The 27,268-nt window shown below is 43.5% G+C and overlaps 1 protein-coding gene across 10 annotated transcripts in view; it reads left to right on the forward strand.

Annotated features, from left to right (window-relative positions):
* Positions 1-27,268, forward strand: part of KCNMA1 (potassium channel, calcium activated large conductance subfamily M alpha, member 1) — a 658,697-nt gene that overhangs the window by 560,073 nt on the left and 71,356 nt on the right. For 9 of the 10 annotated variants that reach the window (XM_004680710.2, XM_004680711.2, XM_004680720.2 and 6 more), the window contains one exon: positions 17,284-17,377. In XM_004680710.2, coding sequence (XP_004680767.1) covers positions 17,284-17,377 — 94 coding nt within the window. Of the gene's footprint in view, positions 1-12,833; positions 12,921-17,283; positions 17,378-27,268 lie in introns of all 10 variants that reach the window. The other variant, XM_004680728.2, reaches the window with a different exon arrangement.

The raw sequence follows: 27,268 nt of genomic DNA on the forward strand, positions 1-27,268 counted from the left end.
CAGTAACCTGCAGAGAAGAGAGGTGAACTAAGAAAATGACAAGATGGGATTTTCTAGGAATGCAGATGGGGAGAAGGAAAGGGCTCGGGCAATGGGGAAAGTCTCGGGACGCCACGGTGTCCAGCTCTCTTCACCCTGCCGACGGCTGTGGCCCCTGATTGGCTCTGAGTCTCATGTCCAACCTCTTCTCATCCACTATTCTCAGTGGCACTGCATGGCCTGGGTGCTCATTTTCTTCCACCTGACCTATCACTCCCCTGCTTTCCACTGATTCAGTCACCCTCCGGACACACCACCACCTTTGTCATTTGAAAGCCCGCCTTGGATCATGTTACTCCATTTTAAAGAGAAAAAGAAAGTTTGGATAGCTGCTCACTCAGTAGGGAGACTCTTTACTAGGGCATTCAGGCTTTGACAGGTTAGCCTCAATCTGCTTTCCAGTTGCATTTGCCGCTTAAGTATCCATCCTGTAATCTTTCTCTAAAAATGTCTTGTTTTTGTTGCAAAACACGTTTTATAACCTTTTTTTGTGTTGCGATTCTCTCCTACTCTTCTAACTGAAAGGAGTGTCCTCACCTTTAAGGCAGGAGTCAGCAAGCTGTGGCCTGGGGCCACCCCAGTGCAGCCCATTTTCTGGAAGGCCTGATTGTATAGGGGTCACCCTTTAAGTCTGCGTACTGCTGCTTCCAAAGCCACCAGGCAGATTTGAATCATTGCAATAGAGGCCGGTAGTTTCAATGCCCCAGAGACTTCCTGCTTGACCTGTTGTGGAAAAAAGTGTGCCAACTCCATCTGGAATACCTGCCTCCATTCCCATGAGGCCTTCATGACAGCCACACCCCTGTCTTGGATCAAAATTCACCCCCTGGTTGGGGCTCTTTTCCGGAATCCTGAAAACTATATTTCATATAGACCCACTGAGAGCAGTTTCTAGGAGCTTTTAAGAAACAAATCACAGCACACAGCACCTCTCGGGGATCTCTGAATTCTCCACATGTGGCACACATCTGCCAGGGCACACAGTAGGAATTCAACCAATAATTACCAAATAACAGAAAATGTATCCACTGTGCTGGGGTCGGTTTCCATGGTCCCTGTCTCAAGAGGAAGGAGAGTTTTCTGAAGCTTAGTGATCTTGCTTCCTCGAGCCATTCTGAACAAGCATTTGGTTCAGAACAGCAGCTCTGGTGGACTACTGGAACATTCTTGCAGAACTCTCTAAAAAATGGGTCACTGTTGCTTTGATGGTGACACATTTCTCCCACTGTTCCTGCTGACAGCCACAGGTTTTGGGCTTCATAATATCTCTGGTGTGCTGATGTTTTCCCTTCCCTATGGCTCGGGGTATTGAGTCTATGTGAGCAGAGGCTCAATTTGGGAAGACATGATGGACCCGTTCATGGTTTGCCCATTTCCAGTAACCTCTTCTGGACTTGCAATTCACAGTTTGGACACTCCTGATCCAAACAAAATTCTCTCTCACTTCTCCCTGATTTCAGTTTATCCCGGCTACTCTGAAGGCAGGGCTTGCACTTGGCTTGCTGTGCTAATATACTGCCTGATGCACTAGGAGTTCTGTCTGGCGGGTAAGGCGCAGCTGAAATCTCCATAGCTCTAAGCACAGCTGCTGAGGTTGCTTCTGGCAACCCTGCAGGGTCTCCCCAGGAGGACATAAGTGGTCAAGGTGGGAGATGAGACTCTTCTAGTCCAGCTCTCCGTGGTAGGCAGCTGTTTATGCTACAGGAGGAAAACAGCAGCGCTGATGCTTTTCCACTTGGGCCTGGCGCGAGCAGGGTGGGAGACTGAATGTAAAGGATTACTCAGTTTCCATCGGAAACAAGGTCGTGTGTGTGCTCTAAGGGAGGACCTCTTGGTTGCTGCACAGTAGAGCTTTTCGTTAACGATTCAGTCTCAATGGCTTGAAAACTAGAGTGGACTTTCCATTAGCTGATGGACAGTGGCGCTCACCTGCTTCCCCGAACAACCCAGAACTCCCTACCTTCTTCCTCTCAAGCACTGGATTGTTATCAGCCTGGTGGTTTTGCTTGAGATCAAATCAGGGCAACATAGGAACTGTCATTTTTCATTCACTAGAGCCCTTTGATCCCATTTGGGGTTTATTTGTTTCAAGTGAAAAATCCGCTCCCTATTGCATACATCTCCCCGTAGGATATTTATTTATTTATTTATTTTTTTCTGTTAGAGATCAAATCAGAGTTGTAAGTAGTGTGGTCATTAGTTATCACCATCAGATTTCACAGACTACACTTTATTTCTGTTTTTACAAAATCACTAACCTTCTCTATTGCCTCATGATCACTGGCAGGGAAACTACAATATGCCTTTCGTGGGTGCTTGGGTGTTAATTTATTTCACAGTTTCCTTTGCAGATATAATCAGAGTCACCTATCACATTCCTGTTTCTTCCTTTTATTGTGTTCCTTTGCTATCGCATGTGTGTGATCTTTTTCTGAAAAATGACAGGTAGTGTTTCTCTGCTCACTGTATCAATGACTTACATTCACCATGACTCCTCTAGAGTCATTTAAAAAATACAACATTTTATAGATGTAATCTTAGTTATTTATAACTCAGTCTATTCTATGAAAAAAAAATCCTAAATGACACTGTGGGTTAGGCACTTTTTTTCTTAATAGAAAGGGAAGATACTCTCAGCAAAAAAATCTTTTCCTCTAAATTGTAAGTGAAAGAAAAGCTCTCCCTTCGTAACATTAGAATGCATTTTTTCCCAATGTCTTAGTGCATTGAAATGTACGAACATTATTTTAATGTAAGTGATCAAATTGTGGTGTTTAATAATATGTTGTTAGAGGAAAAGAGCTATCCCTTTTGATTTATTTGGATATTTACTAGGTGACTTACAGTGCTTTACATATTAGAATTGGTTTGTCAACAATTAACATTCTAGTTTTTTATATAACCCATACTTCAGGTAATGGAGGATTATTAAACTGCAACCAGTGTGTTAGAAATCTGCCGACTGGTAATAAAATTCTTATGTATAACAGCAGTTGAGAAATACTGCTGTGTATTTATGCATAGATTGCAAGATAGATGATGGAGGGTGAACTAGTGGGACCAGGAATGCTCATCCACCAGCAGGTGGCGCTGCTTTTCTAGAAATGAAACAGTCTTAACTGAAGGGACTTGGTTTTGCGGCCCCGTGTTTCTACCTTTTCTTTTTCATATTCTCTTTCTCCCTTTTTTCTCTAAAATGAATATTTAAAATTACATTTGTTTATTAAGGAGCGCTCAACATCCACAAACGCAATATCGTTCATTTGCTAAGGTTTCTTTAAATCCCACTTGCTTGATTTAATGCTCACTTTGAACAAGGAGCAAGTCCTAGTTAATATATGTTACTGTGTTTTTCATAGGTAACTAACCAAGACCAGATTCTCTCCCCTAAGACGGCTGATCTCTACCAGCTCCATTTTTATCAGATATTTACTTACTTATACAAATAATTACCGAGGCTTCATTCCACACCAGGATAAACAGGGACATTTTCATAAAAGTGACTTCTGCCTGGTCACTTTCCTAAATGCTTTGCAAAAGTAATTTTCCCGTGATACCCTTTTATCAAGAATTACTTTAGAATCCAGATTAACCAAAGAACTTTGCTCTTTATACTGTGCCATAACTACATTTTTGAATAATGGGATTGGAAGTTTTTGTTTTGTTTTATACAAGATTGTTCACACAAAAGATGATCAAATCATCAGTTTGCTCATCAATGAGGTTAAAAAAAAAAGCAATTCACAAGCAAAACTATTTTCTTGATTCTTAAGACCTAGCTATTTCTTGGTTCTAATTTTTTTTTTTTCTAACCTACAGTAGTCCTTTGCACAGGGTGCTTGAGTATATGGATGATGGATTTATTGAGGTTAATGGAAGGGGAGAGTTAAAATACATCCAGTACAACTCATTTATTTGTTAATTTTCTTCATTATTAATTGCTACCTATCAGACTGTATAGAATTTCAAATTTTCAAAGCATACATTTTGACAATCCAAGAGGAATTTTGCCTTCTGTATTTTGAAATGTTTTCCTAGACATCCTGGGCTAGGGGATGCAGATTAAGGATCTAGATAACAATGTAGATCTTATGTTTTTCACTTATATTCCTTTGACAGAAAATCAGAAGTGTTCCTGGCTAGGTGAACCAAGAAGTGAAGGATCGAAAGAAATTTTTTTTTCCTAGTGGATCCATTCAAAAGCACTGGTCTTGTTGAAATGCTTTTCAAAGTATTGAGTACAATCAGTTTTCTTGTTAAAGCCCAGGTGACTCCTTTTAGTTCTGTTTATAAGGGGCAGGATCAGCTGGAGTATTTGACAGGAGAGAAACCTCCCTGAGTAAACGTTGATTTACCTGGCTGGGTTATGAGGAAGGGGCCTTGCTCCAGGCATTAAATATTTTTGTTTCCTCTCAAACACACCATCCAGGATGAGAGCGAGGCCGCCACGGGAACTGGGCTAGTGCCAGGGCCTCTATCTTGTGTTTAGTTTCATGTATAGATGCATGTGTCTTATCTTGGACTCTTAGAACTTTTAAATGGCTGCGTTAGGGGGTTTTGATTGGCTTTTCCAGGATGTAACCCACTCACTATCCTTTTTGAATGTAAACATTCAAATGGAGAGAAAGATGACTTTCAGAGGATTCGGGTTATTACCAACTAGTATCCAAATGTTGTTGTTGAAATGTAAAGGTTTATGGGCTCTATCTCTCATAACCTCCAACCATGCCTTCAAATATTCTTGCTCCATTCAGGGAAGAATTTTTTAAGTAAGGAAAAAGCAAACTTCAGCCCCCAGCTCCTACCTTCAAGATTCTTTTGAATCAGTCTCAGGTGGGACTCAGCATTGGTACTCTGGAAAGTTCTCCAGATCCTTTTATTGAAAGGCAGGGTCGAGAATCACAGAGCTAAACCAGACAGCCCAAACCAGGATTCTGCTTTCCCTACTCTGTATTGCTTTTGGATTGAGCCTGGTGGGAAGTAGTGGGTGATTATTTGTGATTGTAGTTCGGAGCCTTCAGTCCAGGGCTGGCTCCTGTGACATTTGTCAAGTAACATTTCACTCAGAGTCAGTACAAATCCAAGTTATTCTTATGCTTAATTAGTGCCAGCTCTCCAGGCGGGGAGGTGCCTTACTGAGATCACACAACTAAGCCGAGCCCAGCCTGGAGTCAGGTTCTTCTCTGGCAGGCTGAGCCTCTCTTCTCTGTAGAGCTGCCTCTCTGGTCCCTAGAAGGCACTTACTGAGGTCCTTACCAGGGGCTCTGCTGTGTGAGTGATTCTGAGCTTTGTAAATTACAGAGCGCTTCTACATCCAAGTTTCTAAGTTGCAGAGTTGCACATTGAAATAGAAAACAAACTGTAACATATCAGTAAGGTATCAGAGAGGCGTGGGATGAGAAGTGCCTAGGGATTTTTAGAGAAAGGAGTTGATCTTGTTATAGATATCAAGGAGGGCTTCCTGGAGGAGGCGGGATAACCTATTTCTTTAAAGCATAGGTTAAAAAAAATAAGTTTGGCTAATAAAAATAAAGGGCAGAAAGAACATGTAAATGCAAGGAGGACTTGGTGGGAAGAAATTGTGGGGTCACTGGCCTCTTCTCGCCTCACCTTCCCCCCCAGTTCCTCCTACCATCTCTACATGCACAAACCAACCCATGACCTCCCATCAAATATTCAAGAGAAAGAGCCCCTTACAGTCGGGTGGAATGGCCTTCCTGTGAGTGAGAGGGAACAAGGTTGTTCCCCCTCTCCCCCATCCTTGCTGCCTAACTTGGGGGGCAAGATGGGAGCAGAACAGTGGAGAATGGCTTATTGCTCAAAATGGTCCAGCCTTCTCCAGCAGAGGCTCCTTTAAACATTTTTTGACTTTCCTTGGTTTTAGGACCATTGGCAGAGCCTCATTATTTTGACCTGAACCATATGAGTAGGAGACAGAGGTACTGGTTGGACAAGATGCTGAGGATGGGGTGAGGGTGGTGACTTTCACCCAGTGCTTGTGGTTGGATCAGTTAGTTGTCTGGAGCAGAGAAGAGAACATGAAGCCCAGTGACTAGAGCAAAGTCCAAGGAGAACAGATTGGCATGACAGTGAAGGCCCCAGCACTTGAGAGCCACCGCTAATTCAGATTCTCAAAGCCAAGATAGTAATGGTGGGTGGGTGACAGTTATCAAGAACTTATCGTGAACTTTTCATGATGCCCCTCCTTTCTTACAATACCCTATAAGAAAAGTATAGTATTTATATTTTATAGGTGAGAAAACTAGACTAGGTCATTTTCCAACTACTCTGTGTGGACCCTGAGTGGAGGGTGCCAGGACTGTGGTTCTGCTTCTTGCGGCTCAGTGTGAGCGGGCCTTGGTAGTGGCATCTCCCGTGCCTTGCAGTCATCTCAGAGGGGACACACTTGAGTGTCCCTGGAGCAGTGAGATGGATGATGGGTGCCTGCTGCGTGACTGGAGGTGCAGCAGGGCACAGGGGTATTTGAGCAGCATTGAGCATGTGCCCATTACACAGTTACTTCCCTGGGATGGGGCCCTGTCTTCTGAAAGATCTCAGAATACAAATTCAGAGTCCACATTAGTGGACAGTCTTCACCCATAAAGATGGCGAGAAGCATGGAATCCTGTAACCCAGCAGGGTTGGGGGTCCTGAGCAGGGCATCCCGCACATTAGCTGGTCTTCTGGCTGCCAGCACGCAGTTTCTGGTTATCTTCTCTAACTACACAGACTCTGCAGTTCTCGGCTGTGTCATCTGTCCAGGGAGGGTAACAACAGATCCTGTGAAGCTGACATATTGAGTAGCCTACCTGAGACTCGGGCTCTTCACAAGGATCAGAGTGGGCCCTTCGGCAGGTGATTTGACTTCCGAAGCTCCTGTCTTCCAGCTATTCTCATGGACAGGATTCTCAAATTAGATTCTGAAATAGATTAGCACTCAGCAGAGCTGGGCTCTATTTCTGGGTCTGCATAGGACTGGGCCCCAGAGAAATAAGTCAGAACATCCCTCTGAGCCTTCCAGCTCCTCGTTCCACTCCTCGTTCTCCTTGATGACCAGGAAGGGCCTATCCCGCACTAGCATTTTAGAATGTTGCACAGGATGTGTCTGAAGATAAATTATAGTTAAATACAGATAATGATTTTATAGTTCAAGAATATCTTTAGAAGGTGATCATGCCCTTAAGAAATATACTAAATGCAATGTTTAGTGTGAAATCACAACCCACACTGGGCCTTACCTCCCAAGGTTAAAAGCATACAGTATTTCTAAAGTGTTCTGGCAGAACATTCTTCATCAGGCCATGCCGTTGCACTAAAAACCCATGCATTTTACCTTTATCTCAGTTGCAGAGAAAGTATCGGCACAACCATCTGGAATACATATGAGAATTCCAGAGGGCTCTTGACACAAAGGCTCATTGGAGGGATACGGTGTTTATGGATGAGCCGATAATAATAATGATGTTAATAACCATAATACCCCCCCCTGCACCGCCATATAATATGTCTTAGAAAACAGTTCACATGCACACAATTAGATTCTAGTCCGGCCTCACTGAGGCAAGTATTCATTTAAAACATGTAAACAGCAAAATGAAAATATGATTGACGTTTTCGGCCAGTTATGTTTACTTGAAGCTGTTTAGGGGGAGGAAAAAGACAAAGAGAAGGAAGGTAGCATCTGAGCCAAAGCACAGAAGCTAATAACAACTTTTCCCCCAAAGTGGAAATGTAAGCACCCCCCCACCCCCCGACTCCTTCCTCCACTGTGTGAACAGTGGAGTTTGATGTGAGATGTGAAACAAAGTCAGACCGACCCTGCCTGGCTTTCCTGTTTCTCACCCGAGCAGGTGGCAAGTCTCAGGTTCCTAAGGCAGCAGCATATTTTCTCCGCTCCTTTCGATGTCTGACAGTTTGTAAATCCACAAGGAAACCTTTTCCTCTAGGGTCTTCTTTACCATTTTCATGCAAACAGCATAAAGTGATCAAAAGAAATGACTCTTGTTTTCGATTTGCCTTGTCCAGTTCTGAACAAGGTGGCTGCAGACACACCTGCAAGTGCAGACTCGGCCAGCTTCTTTGTGAGGACAGCCAGGTGGCAGAGCCTGCACCCATGACATCCTGAGAGATAGTCCGGGCTTAGCTGGCCAAGTATGAGGCAAGGAAGGCACTGCCTTGCCCTGGACACCAAATTTAAGGGGGGGGGGGCATGAAGCCCTTAGTGGCCAAAATCAATGATGGTTGAAGATCATATCTTTAAAAATCAAAATGCTAAAGAATAGAGGGCTGTCCTTGGTGACACAGTTGTTAAATAAAGCACAGCACTATGAAGTGCTGTGGCTTTCTGCAGCCACTGCAGCATGAGTTTGCTCCCCAGCCAGGGACCTGACCCACATGGCACAGCAGACCTCTCCTGTCCCTCCCGCTGCTCCTCTCAGCAATGTACTTCCTCAATCTGCCGGTTCTGCTCCCCACTTGAATGTCTCTGGTGAATCTGCTCACCCCCTGCCCTTCTGGCCTGTACCCCAGTTATGATATGCATAAATAAATCTTTTTTTAAAAATGCAAAAGGAAAGAATCCACAGTGAACAAAACGTCAGTTTTAAAATAAAGACAGGACAGATAGCTCTTTTAATGCTGGCATTTAAATACTGCGGTTACCAGGTCGGGAGGGGATATAGCAATAAGCCCAGCAGGTAACTGGCAGTGCCTGCCACGGGGAGCAGCTTCAGTGTGCCAGGAGCAGTGCTCGGTATCTGATGGGCATTTTCTCTGGATATATTTTTCTCGATTTATCCTATAGTAAATCCAAAGTTATCTGATGATAATAAGCCATATTAAAAAAAGAGTTCCTTTACAGGCTTCATCAATTCCATTACAGTCCATTTTGTCTTTGTTAGATGTATGAGTTGGAAATTACAATTCCTGTATTCGCAAAGATCGTTCTAGACACACGCTCAAAAAAATCAGCATTAAGTTAAAAAAAGAAAAAAAAGTATCAGCAAGCTTGCATCTAATAAGCCCATTGCTTTGTAGGCTCAGGTTGATGATTTTATTAAGTATACTCAGAAGGGGGGAGTGATAAAGGGTAATTATAAATTCATAAATACATAATTCATTGCCATCATGTGATTTTAATGGGATGGATGTGGAATTATCCATTTCCTCACGAAAGTAACAGAGGTGTTCTGATTAAGGTCATAATGTAGTGGATGTGAAGTTCCAGCCAAACTGATGGGGCGCATTTTCTTTCCTGAAACTACCTTTGATAAGAAATGCATTACAAACTCATCAGTTTGGCTTCCTGTTAACAAAGAGACAGCAGCCGTCTGGATCATTCTGGATTCACAGTGAAACTGCCACTCCACGTATCCTCCAACGAAAGCTGTGTGAGTTTGACAAGGGGCAGATGAATCCAGGAGTGATTGTGCAGGGGTTTAAATCTAGGCGGCAGCTGACGGTTGAAATAATCATCTATATATCGCTCTGAGCTAGCTGGGGAAAGGTTGAAGCTGTATATTTTCAACATATCTAGTCTAATGGCTCATCTGTTGTCTTGTGCAGGGTGCTCACCGGTGGACTTGCAGCTCTCATTGACAGCTTCCAGAAATTGCGCATGGTAGCTGTGGTTTGCCTTGTTTCTCCTAATGCAGGGTGGGTGGTTGTAACTCAGCTAGAAAGAGATGATGAGGAGCTGATCTGACTTGTAGCTGTGGCCCAAGGGTCCCACAGGAATCCAGGTAGTGAGGACCCCCTGAGAGTGTCTGAGCTATCCTTATCTCTCCTGTGTCCTCAAGTCTGCACTTTAAGGGAGCTTTTCAGGTTTGGTTATTGGGACAGAGGATGAGAGATAAAACAAAGTCCAAAGAATACTGGCCTTTCTGAAAATGGGGAAGCTGGGAAGTGTGAGAAGAGGGTGAGGATCCTGAGCTTCTTCCATCCAGGGTCAGTTAGTTAATATCCCAGGCTTGGTGGCTCCACAGTGTGTCTGGCACCTGGTGGTGCATTGAGTTGGAGCGCTGCACGGCAAAGCTAAGCCAAGCCATGGCTGTTTTAGTGTGAGTTCCATCCCCTGCCCTGGAGGTGACCCACATGGTGTCGTAGACCTGGCCTGGCCCATCCACTGCTCCCCTCAGCAGCGGACTTTGTAGATCTGCCTATTCTACTCCATGCTCTGTTTCTGGCGTATCATCTCACTGCCCCTGTCCTCCGGCCTGTACCCCATTTCTGTATGCACAAATAAGTAAAATTTAAAAAATAAAAAGAGACCAATGGCCTGTTATGATAAAAGTTTATTTGTGGCCACTGAATTTGAATTGCCAATCATTTTAATGCTCTATGAAATATTCCTTTTAAATTATTTCCCCCACCTTATAAAAGATGTGAATAATGGTTTTAAGCTTATGGGCTATCCAAAAATATGTTCTAGATCTCAGCATGTTGAGCCCTGAACTTGACAAATAGAATGAAGAAGTAGGCAGCTAGAGGTGCCAGGGATCTGGGAGGTTTCACCCCTGCTCTGAAATGTGTCCCCCCCAAACCTGTGCTGCACATGCCAGTGTGAAAAGGGGGTCTTCTACCTTTAGGCCCCAAACTTTTCTCCATCCTTATGGAGTCTGGAGTGGAAGCGTGGAGAGAAGGAAGAAAAAGTTTAGAAACAGTTGTTCTTTGTTGGAATTCTGTATCATTTTCTACCCATTTGATTCAGGGTAAAAGTTATCTTCTGTCACCTAGTATTGTTCCAGTCTCCAGACTCCATAGCAACCATTCTAGGAAATGCTTGCCTTTCTCATTGTAGTTTTGTCTATGCTTTTGCAATTCCAGTGTTCGACTCTGTGTCTTATTTCTGAGAAACGAATACCTAGTGATCTTGGTTTGGACTTTTCTTTGCCCTTGAAATGATAGAGGCAGTTAATTTCAAGGAAAGAAAGTAGGAGAGGGTAAGAAAGAAAAGAGCCAAAGGCGACCAGATCATCAAAAAATTTTCTACCAAATACTGAGCAGGTAAAGCATTGGGCAAGTTGTTACAGCAGGTCAAATCTCGGTTAAGATACATGAGCTGAGATTCTAGATCCAGAGGACCTTGGTGGTTGTAGGACAGTTACAGGGGAGGGTTTCTGATCTGAGGTGGGGAGGGATGTGTGCTCAATAGCTGCACTGACTCACCATCTTTGATTCTAGAGGCTCTGTAGAGAACAGTGCAGTCCAGTCATGTGGATTCTGTTAATGTATTTATGTAGTATTTTTTTCTCTCCCATGTAGGAGCTGAATTCTTTCATTATTCTGTGTTGATGGACTCAAACTTACACAATTCAGGTTTCCTAGGCAGTGAATAGAGCCAGAAATATACCCTATGATTAACTTCTACATAACCTATTGTTCCTTCAAGTCTCCCTCCCCATTCTCCTATTAGCTCCACAAAAGCCAGAAATGAACAATCTCCAACAAGCCTCCCAGCCAAGCCCCTCAGCCTCCTGCAGGGGGGTGTTCCCGTGTCTGTACTAGGGCAGTCGAGCCAATTGGAGATACTTTTCCTGTCTTGTTTTATATAATGAGAGATTTGTTGTTGCTTTTTTTTCCTATGTCTATTCTCTAGATTTTCCAAATAAATTTACTTTCTTTCTCTCAGCTCTAAGTTGTGAAATTACCCGACCTGATAAAGCAATTGTTCAACTGTAGCATTATCTATGTTTTATGTCTGAGATGTTATTGTTGGCATGGATTTGGGGAGTCAGTGCACTTGATGTCTTCATTGTCTGTGTGTTGTTATCACACACCATAATCTTAATCATAGTTTTGTGGACTTATCTTGTCCATAAGCCTGTAAAATTTTCAGCAGACTCCTTAGGGATATATGTTAGCTGAAGGAGGCTGGGCCAGAAACTTTGATTTCATGGGTATCACCCGCTCCATTCTTCAGTCTTCTGTCTCTGAGCTGTCCACTGACCCCCCTCCCCCCCCCCAGACACAGAACTTGCCCCTCAGGTGCTGGACACATGGCATTCCTTCTGCAGGCTTCATCTTGGAACGAGTCAAGTCTTCTTAGGCAGTAATGGTGGGAGCACCATACTCACAGTGTGGGCAATTTAGCTGGCATTTGTTGTCTAGGTGGTCTCTCTGCATTGATGAAGGAGCACACACACTCTCTCACAGGTCTGTTGTGTGTGACAGGCAGCCAGGTTCTGATCATCTGCAATTACAAGACAGGAAGCCTTCCTCTGGTGGTAGCTGTTTTAGAGAGTGTGCTTAGATGGCCACGTCGTATGAAGTTATAGCTTGCCCAGACTGTCTGATGAACAGATAGCTTAGAAGTAGTAAATTCATGGCACTTAATGCAAGTTAGTTGGCAATACCAGCCAAGAGGGTTAGGGAACAAGCCAGGGGTTTAAGATGAACACAGTTTTTAGCATTGTGAGTTGGTGACTTGGAATGTAATGGTTATGCAGCAGTATGCTTGTTAGCTGGCTTCAGGCGCTCGTGGTTACCTGGTTCACCTGAGTGTTCTAAGCCTGTGTATTTGTGGGGGAGAAGGGCTCCTATGTGTTTTTGGAAATTACTCCACACACAAGATTGTTTTCTAACATTGATGGCAACCACCCGGCAAAAGGAATTTCAAGAAATCATCATGTTAAAAGAAAAAACAAAAGCCCTGCAAATCAGCTCTGAGGCCAAAAATCTCCATTTTAATTTAAAGCTATAATTCTATTCAATGTTAAAATGGCTTGGAACTTTTCTAATGAGAATTTCACCAAGGCTTGATTTCCATGTTTTCTTTTCTTGTTATTGTTTGGCAGTCAAGGTTGGAGCTAGATCGCGCTTTCCCAAAGACCCATTTGAGTTCAAGATGACAACTCACAATTCTCGGCTTGTGACTGAGCCAGGTGAAGGAGTACTGGAAACCAGCCAACTCTTAGTAACTGCCCTGCAGCCCAGTGTTCTACCTTAACATGCTGAGCTCACTTGAAAAAGAAAAATGCGCTACTCTGGATTTCAGCTTGCATGTAGCTTGTTGGGCAGTAAAGTACCTAAGAGGAAACCCATAAAAAACATAAATAATAATTAAAACTACCCACCCTAGAATTAGCTGTTTGCTCAAGATTTCAGTCGGAAGCTCTGTGAGCTAGATGCCTTTCCACTTAAACCACTTTGCATGCCTCTTACTCTGAGTGATTCCAGCGTGAATATGACATTACTAATGACCTGCTAAATGTGTGCAGATGTGGGTTTCTCCAGATGTGGTGATTAATAATGTAATGGAGATAGCCAGTTGACTCATGTTTATGGGTTGTTTGCCTTTTATTACGTTTCCACGTTTATTTGCTTTGAACTATTTTAACTCCAGCCAACAAATTCACCTTGAAGTCCCAAAGGGCATCTTGCCCTGAACCTTGTTGAGAAAATGGGATGTACACGAGGCAGGAACTGAGCATGGGGTCTACTCCAAGCCAGCAGTGGGTGATTTGGAAATGGTGAAAGTTGGAGTCATTGCCCCACTTGACTCAAAGTGCCCACAACCAGACATTGGTGAACCTCAGCACAGTGTGTGCACGCTAGCTAAGCCAATAAAGAAAGCGAGTTCTTAAAAAAAAAAAAAAATCTAGTAAAGCATATGATCATCTTGAAGTTAGCCCAGGTTTCTGGCCAGTGTTTCTGGGAGATGTTGCTTTGCTCTTGCTTGAAAACAGAATGCTGATGAAAAGCCGAGTAAAATGTTGTTACAGATGTTCAACTCTGCATTAAGGCTGTTGGAATTACCACCACATCTTAAATCAATTCCCAGAACATTGTCTGGAGGTTATGTCATTGAAATAATGAATCCTCTTTAGTCAAGTATAAGCAAACATGTTAAAACATCATTGTAACTTTAAATTAAACTCTAGCGCAGACCAAGGGATCTGAAGCCTCATTAGATTTGCCTGACATTTTTCTAGCACTGAGTCTTCCCAAACTGTAAAACTGCTAGATTCAGTGCCTATTAAACAAGCGAGCACTGGGAAGTTACAACAGCACATTAAGTGTTATACTTAGGGATGTGCAAAAACAAGCCCTTGAATTTTATGAGCACTTGGAGACTGGATGGAGTTCAGCTCCTATAAAAATTCCACATTGGATTCCTGAACTTGTTTGTGTTTTAAAGAAGCTGGTAAGTCAGTTTCCCTTAAAAGATCATATCTTCATGCGACTCCCATAGCACGATGCAAACACAAATGCTGAAGGCAGAGGTGTGGTGTAATTAGCAGAAAAAGAAATGAAATGTGAGTCTGTAAAGGTGCACTGGTCGGAGAAGTGGCCCGTTACCCTCATATATGTGTCTTTCGTGATAGTAAATAAATTTGTCTCTCTTTCAATTCAATTTTTATTCCTCTCATGTAGTCACAGAAGCTGTGAAATGAAAATGATATTTTATAGCTTAACTAAAAGTTTTCCTAGATCTGATTTCTTTAAAATGCAGAAATTGATAGAATCCATATAAAGGATAATAATTAAATATGGTTTATAACCTACTTATGAGAAAGAAGTTATCACTGCTTCTCTCGTGGGATCTAAGCCATATGTAATGGTCTCCATTACACAGCATTCATATATTTAAGCTTGAGACATTTCCCCCCATCTCTTCAGGGAACAGATCTGCATTTTCAGGCTGTGTGTGCAGGAGGAAACCTTTGAACACAAGTTTCATTTAAGAGAACAAATCCCAGTTTAAAAACAGTATGATTATGATGGATGATCTTTCTGAATTGCAATGAAAATAAATAGTTCCCTTGCATAGAAGGAGGCATAAGTTTAGTACCAAAACTAGGTGTTTCCCTGGAGCTGGCTAACAAGTATTAACTTGCAAGTCATCCATCTGAAGATCACTGCAGGTAAACAGTGACAAGGTGTAAGAAGAACGGGCGTTTAATCGGAGAGACTTATTTATTGTAGGGCCAGTGCAAATAGGAAACAAAAGTTAAACAAAAGAACCCACCTGAAGATGCCCATGTGACTTGAGGCCCTAACTAATACAGTCTCAGTACACAACTGAAGAAAACCACAGCAACAAATGGTGGCCTGGAATCAAAGTAGACATAGTAGATTAGATTAGGTAAAAGATCTTTCTGGAGATTTCCTGCCAACTGTATGAAGACTGGGGTGAGAGAGCACAGAACTAGTCTCCCCCACTGGACTCACTTAGTTGCATATGCACAAACACACATGTTACTTAGTCCACAAGTGATGTGTATTTAACAGTCACCAGGTATTATGGGAGGAGTCAATGCAAGACTTTCTGTGCCATCCTAAAATGGAAGTGCAAAAGCATTTGCACACACACACAGACATGCATCCTCTCTCTCTCTGTCCACACACAACCCCACCAGCCCTGTCCTTCTAGCCCATTATTGCCTGGGATACCTGGGGCCCCCTATGCTGTAAAAGGAAGATGAATTTAGGTCAAGCTCAGGTGCCTGTTTGCTTGCTGGAAAGTGCATATCAACTCGAAGTGATTTTTTTCAATAGCACTTATGTGGTTTGTATTTATTTTCTTTAATCTTTTAAGTGCTGTTTACTCATTTCTGATAAGATGTGATAGATGTCCTCCTGTCTGCATAGTCCTTGCCTGGAGCCTATGACAGATCCGGTGGCAGCCAGAGCCGGGCCTCAGGGGACGGGGTGTGTGTGGAAGGTGGGTGGGCAGCAGGTGGTAGGTGAGTAGACTGGGGGCCTCCACAGGTGCTTCTGTCACCTTCATTTCTTCTGGTGTTGCTTTCACCTCCAAACACATTCTTATTCCATTTGCAGAATTTAGATGACCCCAGACAGTGGGAGAGTTTCCCAAGTGTGAAACTTTGAAGCAGGTTTTGAGGGTAGTTGGATATGGACCCTTGAAACTATGTATTGTAACATACTATATTTAGGGTCTCAGGGAAATGTCATCTAGTGCATGTCCTCATATGGGTCTTTCTAGAGAATATCCAGTAGCTGAGATGACATTTTCTCTCCCATCTAATATTTGCATACGGTTAACGTACATGAAGCTTCTTTTGATGTCATCACTGCTAATATTTCTCTTCTTAGCTTTAAGGTAACTGCTGTGCATTCTGAATTTCCGGTGCTTCCTCCCAGTCTGTTGCTGTCAACTCTAAGAATTTGAGGATCCTATTTTTCTTTCTTGACATTACAGCTTTAGCCTGCATTGTGGGGGTGGGGAGAGGACTAGAATGTTGCTGCCGATGCCCTTGGGTGACAGGCCGGGCATGCATCTGCTAATTATCAAGCAGTTCTCTTAAAAAGAAGCATGATGCAGTCTAATACAATTACAAAGCTTATTAGTGGGTGTCTTTGGGCAAAAGCGGTAGAGTGTGCTGTTTGTGAACAAAGCTTCACATTGCTTAGCAGTCTGTGTGGTTTAGACATTTGGGAAATGGCCTTTGATTTCCGATCCCCTCTGCTTCCGTCCCTCCCTGTCCCCGTCACATCATGAGAGATATCAAGAGATATCATTCACTGGCAACTTCTTCCTTCATTTGGGTGCTCTTCTCCTGCCGGGGCTCTCTGAACTCGCAGCCTTGTCCTGTCTTAATTAAGAAAAGATCATGTGTGCATGGCCCTCCATGCACCCTCCCTCTTGGGAGGTGAATGGACAAGAGCTGAGTCGAGTTGGAGATTTTTGAGCCAGCCCGCCCAATGTTCTCAGTCCCAGACTGATGGAAACATTGGCTCTTAAGACCTCGGGTCCTTGCTCCTCTCCAAGGCTCCTTCTCAGGTGTGCTGGGATTAGGAACCTAACTTGGTTCATTCGTAGAAGCAGCAGGCTCTCGGCTCAGCTATTATGCTCCTATTTCACATACAACTTCATTTCCGATCTTGGTTATGAGGTAACCCATTGATTACTCGGCAAAGCAAAGTAACCAAAACTAAGTCTAAGAATAATTACCGAGTGTTTCCAAATAGATGTATATGTGTATATCTATGGTATGCAGAGATATCACAGATTCTTTCCTTTCCATGGCAGGGTGTTTACAAACTGTTAATCTAGTCTCTTTAAAGTGCATGTTCATATGCTGGCGTGTAAAGAGGGGACACTCTCGCCTTTTCTAAACCAGCCTCTTGGACTAACTCATTTGGTCTTTGTCGCTGGACCCTAAAACACAGCCCCGAGTTCCTACTGAGTGACTGAGCCGTGAGTGTGTGTCCTTTGCTATCGTGCCTGTATTTCGTCTGCCTCAAACTGTTCATAATCTCATGAACTGCCTATATTTCCAGTTGAAGATGAGCAGCCATCAACGCTGTCACCAAAAAAAAAGCAACGGAACGGAGGCATGAGGAACTCGCCCAGCTCCTCGCCCAAGCTGACTAGGTAAGGAGAGGGGCTGCACCACTGGGTCCCCTCTAGTGCCTTCTCTTCCTCTCCTCACCCCGCTCCCCCGCTTCCCAACCAGCTCTGAGGTGGGGCGGGGGGAGGGGACTAGATCTTTAGATGGCTTCTTAAAGGCTGGAGTATTTATTCTGTCAGCTTGTCAGCAGTTAATGATAGAGCTGAAAAAATTCTGTCATGAAAAACAGTTTGAAAAGCTGTTTGAAAAATACATAGGCTTTAAAGTCTTAGCTGTCACCAGGTCCTGTCTGTGTGTAGTTCCTAAACAGCAGTGGCACTAATGACGGCGACAACCAATCAGAGGAACCCGTGTGTTTAGTTTGCCCGCGGCCAGTCTCTTTCTGCCTCTTTCTGCAGGAGTCCCTCCGAGGACTGTTTTCTGTACTTAAGGCCATATGTGAGATGTATCATCACAATCAAAACTGAACCTGAAGATTACCTTCTTTTTATCCTGTCGATTGAAATCAAATTTTTGTTAATTGATTTTGACTCATAAAAAAAAAAGTAATAATCTGTGGACTTGCCAAAGCAAAGTTCAAAAGTAATTCAGTTCTGCTCAAGCTAAAAGCAATATTAATTATGAAATACAGTGTGTGTACTTTTCCTCTGTCCTTCCCTCCCTCCTTCTCTCCCTTCTTCCCCCCTGCCTCTCTCCCCCCCTCTCTTCCTCTCCTTTCTTTCTGGACAGTGACCTCCTCAGAGTCCTCTAGGTTCCTTCTCTTAACCTCTGCATTTTTCATCTCCCTTTTGTGTCTTTTTCCATCTATCAATCCCGGTGCTTATTTCCACGAGCAACCTAACTCCCCAGCACCTCAGTGAGTGAGAAGTGACTTCGGACTTGTGCTGTTGTCCCTAAAGGGTGGTTCCAAGGGACATCTGCCATATTGACCCAACTTCCTTCTTTTCTTTGCCACCGAACACCTCCTCCTTTTGATGAATGAAATAAAAGGATGGTGATCTCCTCCTTCTCCCACCCCTTCTCTATCCCATTCATATTTTTCTGAGCCACTTTTTGAAGAAACAGACAGAGCCAGTCTTCTCCGTGGGGTTGAGGGCACAGATTCTGTTGGCAGACTGGCCCCGCCGCCCCGTGTCCTTTTCTGCTGTGATCCCAGATTCCTGTTAAATGTTTGCGTAACAGCCCTGTGCCTTCCCGTGGCTCAGCCTTGCTCGGGTGTTGCTGATTTACATGCTTGTTTACAGTTTATGAGGAGGAATAAAATGTGCCAACTGCCAAGCTCCTCATTTTTTATGATGCCAGTTGTCATACTAGCGTTCATTTCCTATTTACTCACCTCTAGGTAATCGCCTTATCTGATGCTAATAGTTTTATCCATTTAAAGTAGCAAAAAGCCCAGGTGCTTTCTTTTGCCTAAATTTAGAGAACCAAATAAATAAATAAAGAGAAGTCTGAAAAATCTGAAACCTTTGGAGCCAAATTCCCTGTCCCTGTTTGCTATGTAAAGTATGGCTCATTTCTTTGATCTTGAGTAATAATAATTCTGAGGAGTTATACTGTTTTCATATGCTTCAAAGCTGTGTCAAAGTTTTGCTGCTTAAGGGTACTTCTTTATTCTGTTGGCTCTTGGGTACCAGGATGACAGGTCTTCTGTACGAGGTGGAAGCTTTTTTAAGTCGTAGCCTTCAGCAAAACATCAAATTACCAAATCCAGGGTAACATACTTCTACACAAATGCCTTTCCTGTAGATATATTATACTATATATATTAAATACTTTAGTGTTACACGCTACATTTTATGTGCAATAGAAAGTGATGGTTTGAGGTAGCCTTGGGGGGACTTTTTTTCCACAAGCAGAAAAAGCTAGTGTGTACCGTATCAAGTATGGTTTTTACAGGACTTTCTGCCCGAAGGCCTTTGTAAATAAGTAATGATCAACAGATTGGCTGTGGGTTTTTGAAAAGCATGCCTATGTCAGTTTGCATGATGGGGGAGAATTTTCAAAGTGGGTCTTGCTTTCATTGCCTGTCGGAGAGGGGCTGAGGGAGGCAGTCATCTCGGGCTAGAGCTGTCTGCTCCATGGCCCATCAGAATTGCTAAACGAGGGTCAGGTGGTGAGCCAAAATTTGCCAAGCTAAGAACTCGACACGCCTTTGCACTGCTGCTGTCCCCAGTTTGCTTTACCTCACCAGCAGCACTGGTCTCGACTCTCGTTCAGCTGGAATGGGCTGGCCCAAGAAAAGTCAGCAAGTCTTGGAAACTTCTTTCTTGTGCCTGCTCATTCCAGGTCCTCTAAATACTGTGAGGTGTGAGCAAAGACAGCTACCTACTCTCTTATTTTCCTTCTCTTCCACTGTATGAATGAAGACGCTCCAGGCAGTTTGGTTAGATTTGAATATCTGGCCCTGGCGCCGATGTTGTCAGGACCTATCATTACCAGATTCCTCTTTTGACAGACGGAAACTAGATGGGCTCCTGCAGCAACTTGTGGTTTCTCCAGGTGCCCCCACCTCTTCAAACACTCCCTTTCTACTCTACAGAATATAGGGCTCATAGGTCCTATTCCTTATGACCTGAAAAATCCATAAAGGAAACTAATGACTTATTTGAAGTGGGTTTTTCTACATCAGTTTGTGGCTTGCTGTTTGAGCAGAATCAATCATTCTGAGCGTGGCAGATTTTAGTGGCCTAATGGCAGTGATAGGGACAGCTCCCAGAGAAATCAGACAGCTCAGAATGGACTAGGATGGGCTTTAATTTACCACTGTGGCTTCTGCAACTAAAACAGGCTCCTACATGAGGGTTCTTTGCAAACCATCTGCCTGCATGTAATGTTGCTGGGTTCTGCACTAATGGTCTCTGACTCCCCTTATTCTGGTATGAGGCTTAGCCTGGTTTCAGGTGTCACTTAACTCTCTGTACAAGCGTTAGGTGAAAACCCTCATTTTTTGTGCCAGAATCATGATGTGGGATGTTTTATAGTCACCCTGACAGAAAACAACCCTCACAGTCAGGCTGAGCCAGATGATGAGCGTCTGCATTCCAAGCCAGGGATTTCTGTGTCATGACAGATAACCTTTAGCTCCACCTCCCGAGGAGGAGCAATCCATGGGAGGTTCCCAGGTCTCTTACTCACCTTCTTTGTTGGCCTCTTGACATGGAATTACTTAAGGAGTCTCTCCTAGTTTTCACTGAAAACTATTCCTCTGGCCCAGTTCTCCCTCCTTCAGTGGGTTTGTGCCTTATAAGTACAGGTATGTTGCTCTTTGGTTGTAAGACCCTATAGGGAAAATTTTTTGTCTCTAAATAAGTCAAGGGTTCTTAACTTGGAAGCCTCACAGACCTGTGAGTATTTAATGAAAGTTCTCTAGAAAAAAAAAAAAAATGGACAACATTCTGACAACAGGAAAAGCATATTCCCTGGTTACAGTCACATTCCATTCATTGTACAGCCACCTTCAAACAGTTGTGTTCCCTAGTGCTTTCTGAATGCTAAGACTGTTAGCATCCAGTGGGTAGACAGCATAGCGTAAATTTGGAGGCTCACATTGTATCCTGCAGTGCAACCCTAAAAGTTTATCTGTTTTAGTTGTCTACTTCCATTCCCTTACTCAGATTAATTCCAAACCTCAAATATTTAGGAAGACCCTGCTGTATCAAGGTGCCAGGGAAAGTCTTTGAGGTAAGCTGGGTCACAGTAGGGTCCTGTCTTTGAAAACACTGTTTAATGCAGGAGACAGACTCCCACATACAACCAACCTGGGGTAGAAATAGCTTGGAGATCTACTTGCATGGCTTGAGAGTTCAGGGAGCTCGGCTTACTTCTGTTTGGGCAGACTGAGCATGGTTTATTAAGGTTTCATTTAACACAGTCCTGTATGCTGAGGAGAATTCTTTCCTTATACTCTTACCCACTCTTGTTCATGGTTTAGTAAGTGCTAGGCGTCATTCAAGAGCAGTAGACCTGTGAGCTTATTGACTCCCAGCTACAATTCCAAGAGCAGATATTTCTCTCTCCTCTGTTGCGTAGCTAAGGAAGGTGAACACACAGACATAAAGTCTAGTAAATCTAGATCTATAGATTAGAAAGATTTGAATGCAAAGAGTTTAACTCATGAGCCCTCACTATGAAAGACTTCACTGTCCTACTTAATGGAGGAAAGAGGAGCAAGGCTTAGGCATCAGCCTGTGGCTTACTGTGGCTGCACCCAGGGGTCCCAAGAGTGGAAAAACTGAATTAAATGGATGACAATATTCCAGCACCCAGTCATGGAGGCCTTCATGTGCCTCCATGTGTTTTGTTTAACTTGTGTTTTGGCATAATCACTGGTGGTGGGGTAAAGAAAGGTTTAGGAACTTCCAATAGCCCCTTCCCAAGATACCTGTTGTTGCATGTGTGATGAGAAGGGGCCAATGCCATCTCACCCTCTGAGGAGGTCCTTTGGGTGTTAAGCCATTCAGAGTTTGCTATAGAATGATAGACCAGAGGTGGATTAGACAGTCTTTCAAGCACAGACAGCATTCCATCAGCTGACGCTACTCCTCCTTCTTGAGGGGCCAGTTAAGATAGAGTAGCTTGGCCCCTGGGAATTTACATAGATGTGTCAGGTAGGCAGTTAAACAGAGATGGCCCCCAGCTGGTCTAGCACAGGTAACTGACAGCACCAGAAACAGAGAGTTGAACACTTTGAGGGGAGCATCAGGTCATGAAATCCAGGGAGTATTTGTTAGATGTTGTTTCTGAATGGGAGGGAAATACACTCTGGGGAAAACATTATCCTCTTGGCCATTAATTGATCAGTAAGTGAAGTAAACTCGTCTGCTTATTAAGCCTCATTCCCTCTCTTTTAACTCATACCTTTCATGGGGTGGTTTTATTAGGACCAGCTTGAAAGGTGTCAGTAACAGAAAATGGCAAGATAGCCTGTGCCCAGTCAGAGTTGAGGACAAAGTGCCACTCACAGTTCCACCATACTTGGCACTGGACAGCATCACAGAAGGCAGGATGGCTTAGCTAAGTAAATTCAGTCTTAATGCACAAATAGCAGATGGCAAAGCCCCCATGTTACTGGAGGATAAATAGTGGGTGTCATCAACACAAGGCTATGGGTAGATGACAGAGGTCCCTAGACAAGTCCCAAGCTCAGCAGAGGATCACTACCCTGTCCTCTCTTTTCAAGAACATATTGTACACTCTCCTCTAGGACTGAAAAAGATGTTAGTTCTCCCTAGTTGACTCCCAAATAGAAAGCCAGTAATTTCCTTCTCTGCCTCTGAGGATGGTAGCTGCCGTACAAGACATGATGTGTTAGGTGGCTACCATGCTGGGTTGTTTACTTGTTAGGCAGGGGGAAACTGGATAGATGCAGAAAGTTGAAAGGAACTTGCTTTGCCAGAGTGGCCAAATACTGGCCTGAAGGTTTTGTCAAGGTGACTCTGGGGGTGACCTTCTGGGAGATGGGGGTGGGAATAGTGCATCCAGATTTCAGAAGAGATGATCACCACATAGGAGGAGAGAGGTAGGGTGGAAGGGTGAGCTAAGGCAGAAGCCAAGTCTAGAAGTCGGGCCCCTGATATATTAGAGTATTCACCTAGAAATAAAATGCACCCTGGAATGAGGTGTATAGTTTGAACTACCAGAGGAGTTCATTATGGTCTCCTTTAGAGGAGACCCCCTGAGACCCCCTCCAATTTCCTATGACTGGCATAGTCAGAAGCCCACTTACCTGGTCAACATTGCTGTTAAAGACTTGGTTCTTATGCTATGTTGTCCTCTATGAAGTGGAAGAAAGGAGAGAGAGGAAAGACAGCAGAAAACTGAATTGTAATTATTACCTCTAATTCTACGATTTAGTTTTCTTAATGTTTGTTTATTTGCTGTTCCGCTTTTGCAAATAGTGGCCAGTGAGGCATCCAGGTCAGAAATCCTCACTAAATGTTGACACAATCCACAGAGTAGGGTGGGCAGCCTTGTGGACATCTACTACTGGTCCTTTCCCTTCCATCTGGATGGCAGGGCCAGGATTAGAGGGAGGCAGATGACGTGACTCCTTAAATTTTACACTTGGTCCTCACTTTGCTTCTCCTAGTCAGGATCTTGCCTGACAGAATTATAATCTTCCAGCGTGTGTGTTGCAAAGAGTTGCTAACTTTGTTGCTCAAACCACACAATTTCTGTACCCAAGTAAAACATTAGAGCAATGGTTCTCTATAGTTGCCACCAGAATTATTGAAACCAACACTTTTAAACAGAACGTGGTGCAGTAGTTCTGGACTAGGCTTCATCACTGACATTTCTCTCAAACTCCAAGGTGCTGAGTTAGCTAGTGTGTGGACACACTTTGAGCCCCATCGCTTTCATGAATCAGAGGAGTGAGAGAAGCTTCTTGTAGATGCTTCTTGTAGATGCTTCCATGATAGGGCTTCTTGTAGAAATGTCCAGACAACACTGAGCACTAAATAGTTGCTTAATTAAGACCATCTGTTTTAACTACCATTAAACTTAAGTCCTTCCTGACTATAGGCCCTCTCCAGGTAGTGGTTAGTGACATGTTTCAGTCTCCTCTCAGATCCAGGGCCTGTAAAGTGAAAATAAATGCAAAAGCCTTGTTTGTTACCAAAACAAATTGTTGCAAGATATCAAAGGTAAATGAGCTCTCACTGGGTCTATTTTCTGGTCTCTATGGAGTCCCGTGAGTCTCTGCTGTCCAGCTGAATTTTTGCCAGTTTCTAGATATAATTCACCAGTTTCTCTTAGTAGTTGGTGATTTATTGATGGCCTCTGCTGGGTTCTGAAATACAATGAAGTATAAATTAGGAGATCCCTGCCTGCAAGAAGTTTGCCTTCTAGTGGATGAGACAGACTTGAAAATTATTCTCTGAAAGAGCGTCATTAGAGGTCACTGATAGGTCATTACTTAGGCCCTCTCAGAAAAGAAAAACATCAACCATCTTTGTGGTGATTGAGGAAGACAGCTCCAACAGAAACATTTGAGGCAAAACATGAGGACTCATAAATGTCCTGATACCCCTGCTCTGGTGCCTGACACTATACTCAGTCAGCATTTGCCACAGGGAAGCAAGGCCTACATAGGGATGAGAAATTCACCCCCTTTGTATCATGGCTTCTTTCCCCAGGCTGACTGCTGCTGAGTCCGCCTCATTCTAAATGAGATGGCTATAAAGACGGGAAAAGCTTTATCCTGTGATGAGTAATGAGGTTCTTAACATCAAGCAGTAATAAAAGGGTGCAATTTGAAAACCATGTTTTACCTTTCCTCTTTTCCGAACTTTTTTTTGTTGGTTTGGCTGCTTGTACTTTAATGTAAATTTCTGAAGTCCAGTGTTGAACTCAGAGCCACAGAAAAAGCTGGGATTTGTCTGTAAGGGGAATTGTACTCTTTAAAATATAATGCCGGTTTCCTCACAGCAGGTTTGCTAGGAAAGGGATTTGTGGTTTGCTCTAGGCAGCTGTCTTCAAGGCAAGCTTTTTGTGTCTCTGCTATAACAGAGCATTTAGTTCACTTCCTGAGATTAATTGATGGCAAGTGGCATTCCTTGCTCTGCAAACCCTGAAAACAACGATCCTCTATGCTTTGTTGGAAGTCAGGCAGGCTTAATTTCTAACTGTGGACTTTCAAGGTGTGAGCTGAGAGTCAAGAAGTATAGATATGAACATTTTTTTTTTAAAGATTTATTTATTTGTGCATACAGAACTGGGGTACAGGCCAGAGGCTCAGGGGCGGTGAGAGGCTTCACCAGAGACAGAGTGGGGAGCAGAACAGGCAGATCGATGAAACACACTGCTGAGGGGAGCAGCGGGTGGGTCAGGAGAGGTCTGCCACACCATGTGGTCACCTCCAGGGCAGGCGGGAATCGAACTCATGCGGAAGCGGCTTTAGATTCTCAGTGCTGTGCTTTAACCCGCTGCGCCAGCAGGGAGGCCCAGATATGAACATTTTAACTCCTGGGGGCTCCTTGGTGGTTATAAAATGTGCATAGTTCAACCTGCAGGGACTGAAACGTGGCAAAGTCTCATCCAGTATTAGTGGATTATTGAGTCTCTCCTTGCATCTTGTACTGATTTGGATTTACAGGTTACTTTTCTATGTGTTATTTGCATAAGTTTGTGATTCATAATTGCTTGTGATACTGGTGCCTGTGTTTGCAGTTAGGGCTGTGGCTCAGGACATGGCAACAGACAATGGACATCCAGTTGCCTCCTCCCAGTGGTAGAAGATGTGATGGGTGCAACTCGCCATCAAGAAGATCACTCTGTTCACTAGCTCTGTGTCTCCTCTCACTAACAGTTCAGCTTGGCCACATTCCCTATGCATTCTGTCTCCCATCCACACTAATGGGCAATAATAACAGAAATTACCCTCAGGTGTTCTATGACTATTATCATAAAACATAGGTAAAGTCTCAGTATAGCAACTTCCGCAAGAGTTGAACTCATGGTGTTTATCATAGTAGCACTAGTCGTAACAGTAATAGTAGTTCTGGAAGCAGCAGCATCAACAGTAGTAGAAGCATCAACAGTAGTAGCAAATTGGAGCAGCAGTAATTATAGTAATAGCTGTAGTAGCAGCAGCAATAGTAATAGCAATAGTAGTAGCAAAGTAGTAGTAATATCAGTAGTATAATAGTGGCAGCAGTAGTAACAGTTACTAGTACGAGTAGTAACAGCAGTTGTAATAGTACTAGGCACAGCAGCAGGTGTGTGGTAGCAGAAGTGATAGTAGTGACTCTACATCTTTATTATTGACCCCCTCCACCTTTCCTGTTGCCTTTTACCATTATGTAAGTGACAGCTACAAGTGGGTTCTAGTATAAAGAATGGTAATAATGCATTTATAATAACACATTTTGTGGCATGCTCTGTGTCAGGTTCTGTGCCAAGTGCCGGCCATGTCTTTAACCATGCCATCTTTGAACTGAATCTAATATTTTATGTGGAAGAAACTGAAGGAAGGCACCCAATGTAATGAGCAGATGAGTTGAGACTTGGAGATAGACATTCTGATGTTCGAGCCTGTGCACTTAAACATAAGACTGGTTTGTCATGAAGGAAATGGGTGCTTTTCTGCCCTCAGTGGTATCCACTTCCAAGAACTCCCTTAGAAGATCTATCTGGTTACCTGAACAAAGTAACTGGTTAATGTTGAGACTTCCTCTTCTCTTTGAGGCATACTGTCACAGTATCGATCCTCAAATGTGGCTGTAAGTTAAAGACCAAGGAGAAGCTCGCTTTTTGCACAGCTGATCTTTTTGTGTATGAGCAGGGGCAGGATTATGCAGAGGAGGGGAATAACCTTGGCCCAAACTCTTGAACTAAGACTATTTATTTCCTGTATAATTCCATGTGTTCCTGAACTGGTGGCAGAATGCAACGAACAGGTGAGATCTAAGGTGAAAGAAGAGAAACTGGGCTTATCAGTGGAACAAAAGCTGATGACATCCCTTTTTTTCTTCCAGGTGCCTTCTTGCATTAGTTTTCTAGGGTTGCAGTAATAAAGCATCACAGAGTGGGTGCCTTGAGCAACAGAAATGTATTTTCTCACAGTTCTGGCAGCTGGTAGGCCAAGATCTGTGAACTGACAGAAGCCACGGAAGCTCAGTGCAGACCCCTCTCCTTGTTTACAGATGGCTGTCTTCTTCCTGGACCTTTCCAGTCTCTTTCCTCTGCCCCTGTCTCTATCTGTATGTCCTCTCTCTTTTGTGTAAGAAAGAAAGATTAGGGAATGGATTAGGGCCTACCTCAATGACCTCATTTTATCATAATTACTGTTTAAAGACCACATCTCAAAATACAGTCACAGACTTGGGGAGGACACAGGCAAATCCATGACCGCTATCTGGCAGATGCTCCTTACCCCATAGAATTTCTGTTACCCAAAAATAAGCATGTAC

The sequence above is a fragment of the Condylura cristata genome, unplaced genomic scaffold (assembly GCF_000260355.1).
Source record: "Condylura cristata isolate star-nosed mole 26May11 unplaced genomic scaffold, ConCri1.0 scaffold00011, whole genome shotgun sequence".
Classification (NCBI taxonomy): Eukaryota; Metazoa; Chordata; class Mammalia; order Eulipotyphla; family Talpidae; genus Condylura; species Condylura cristata.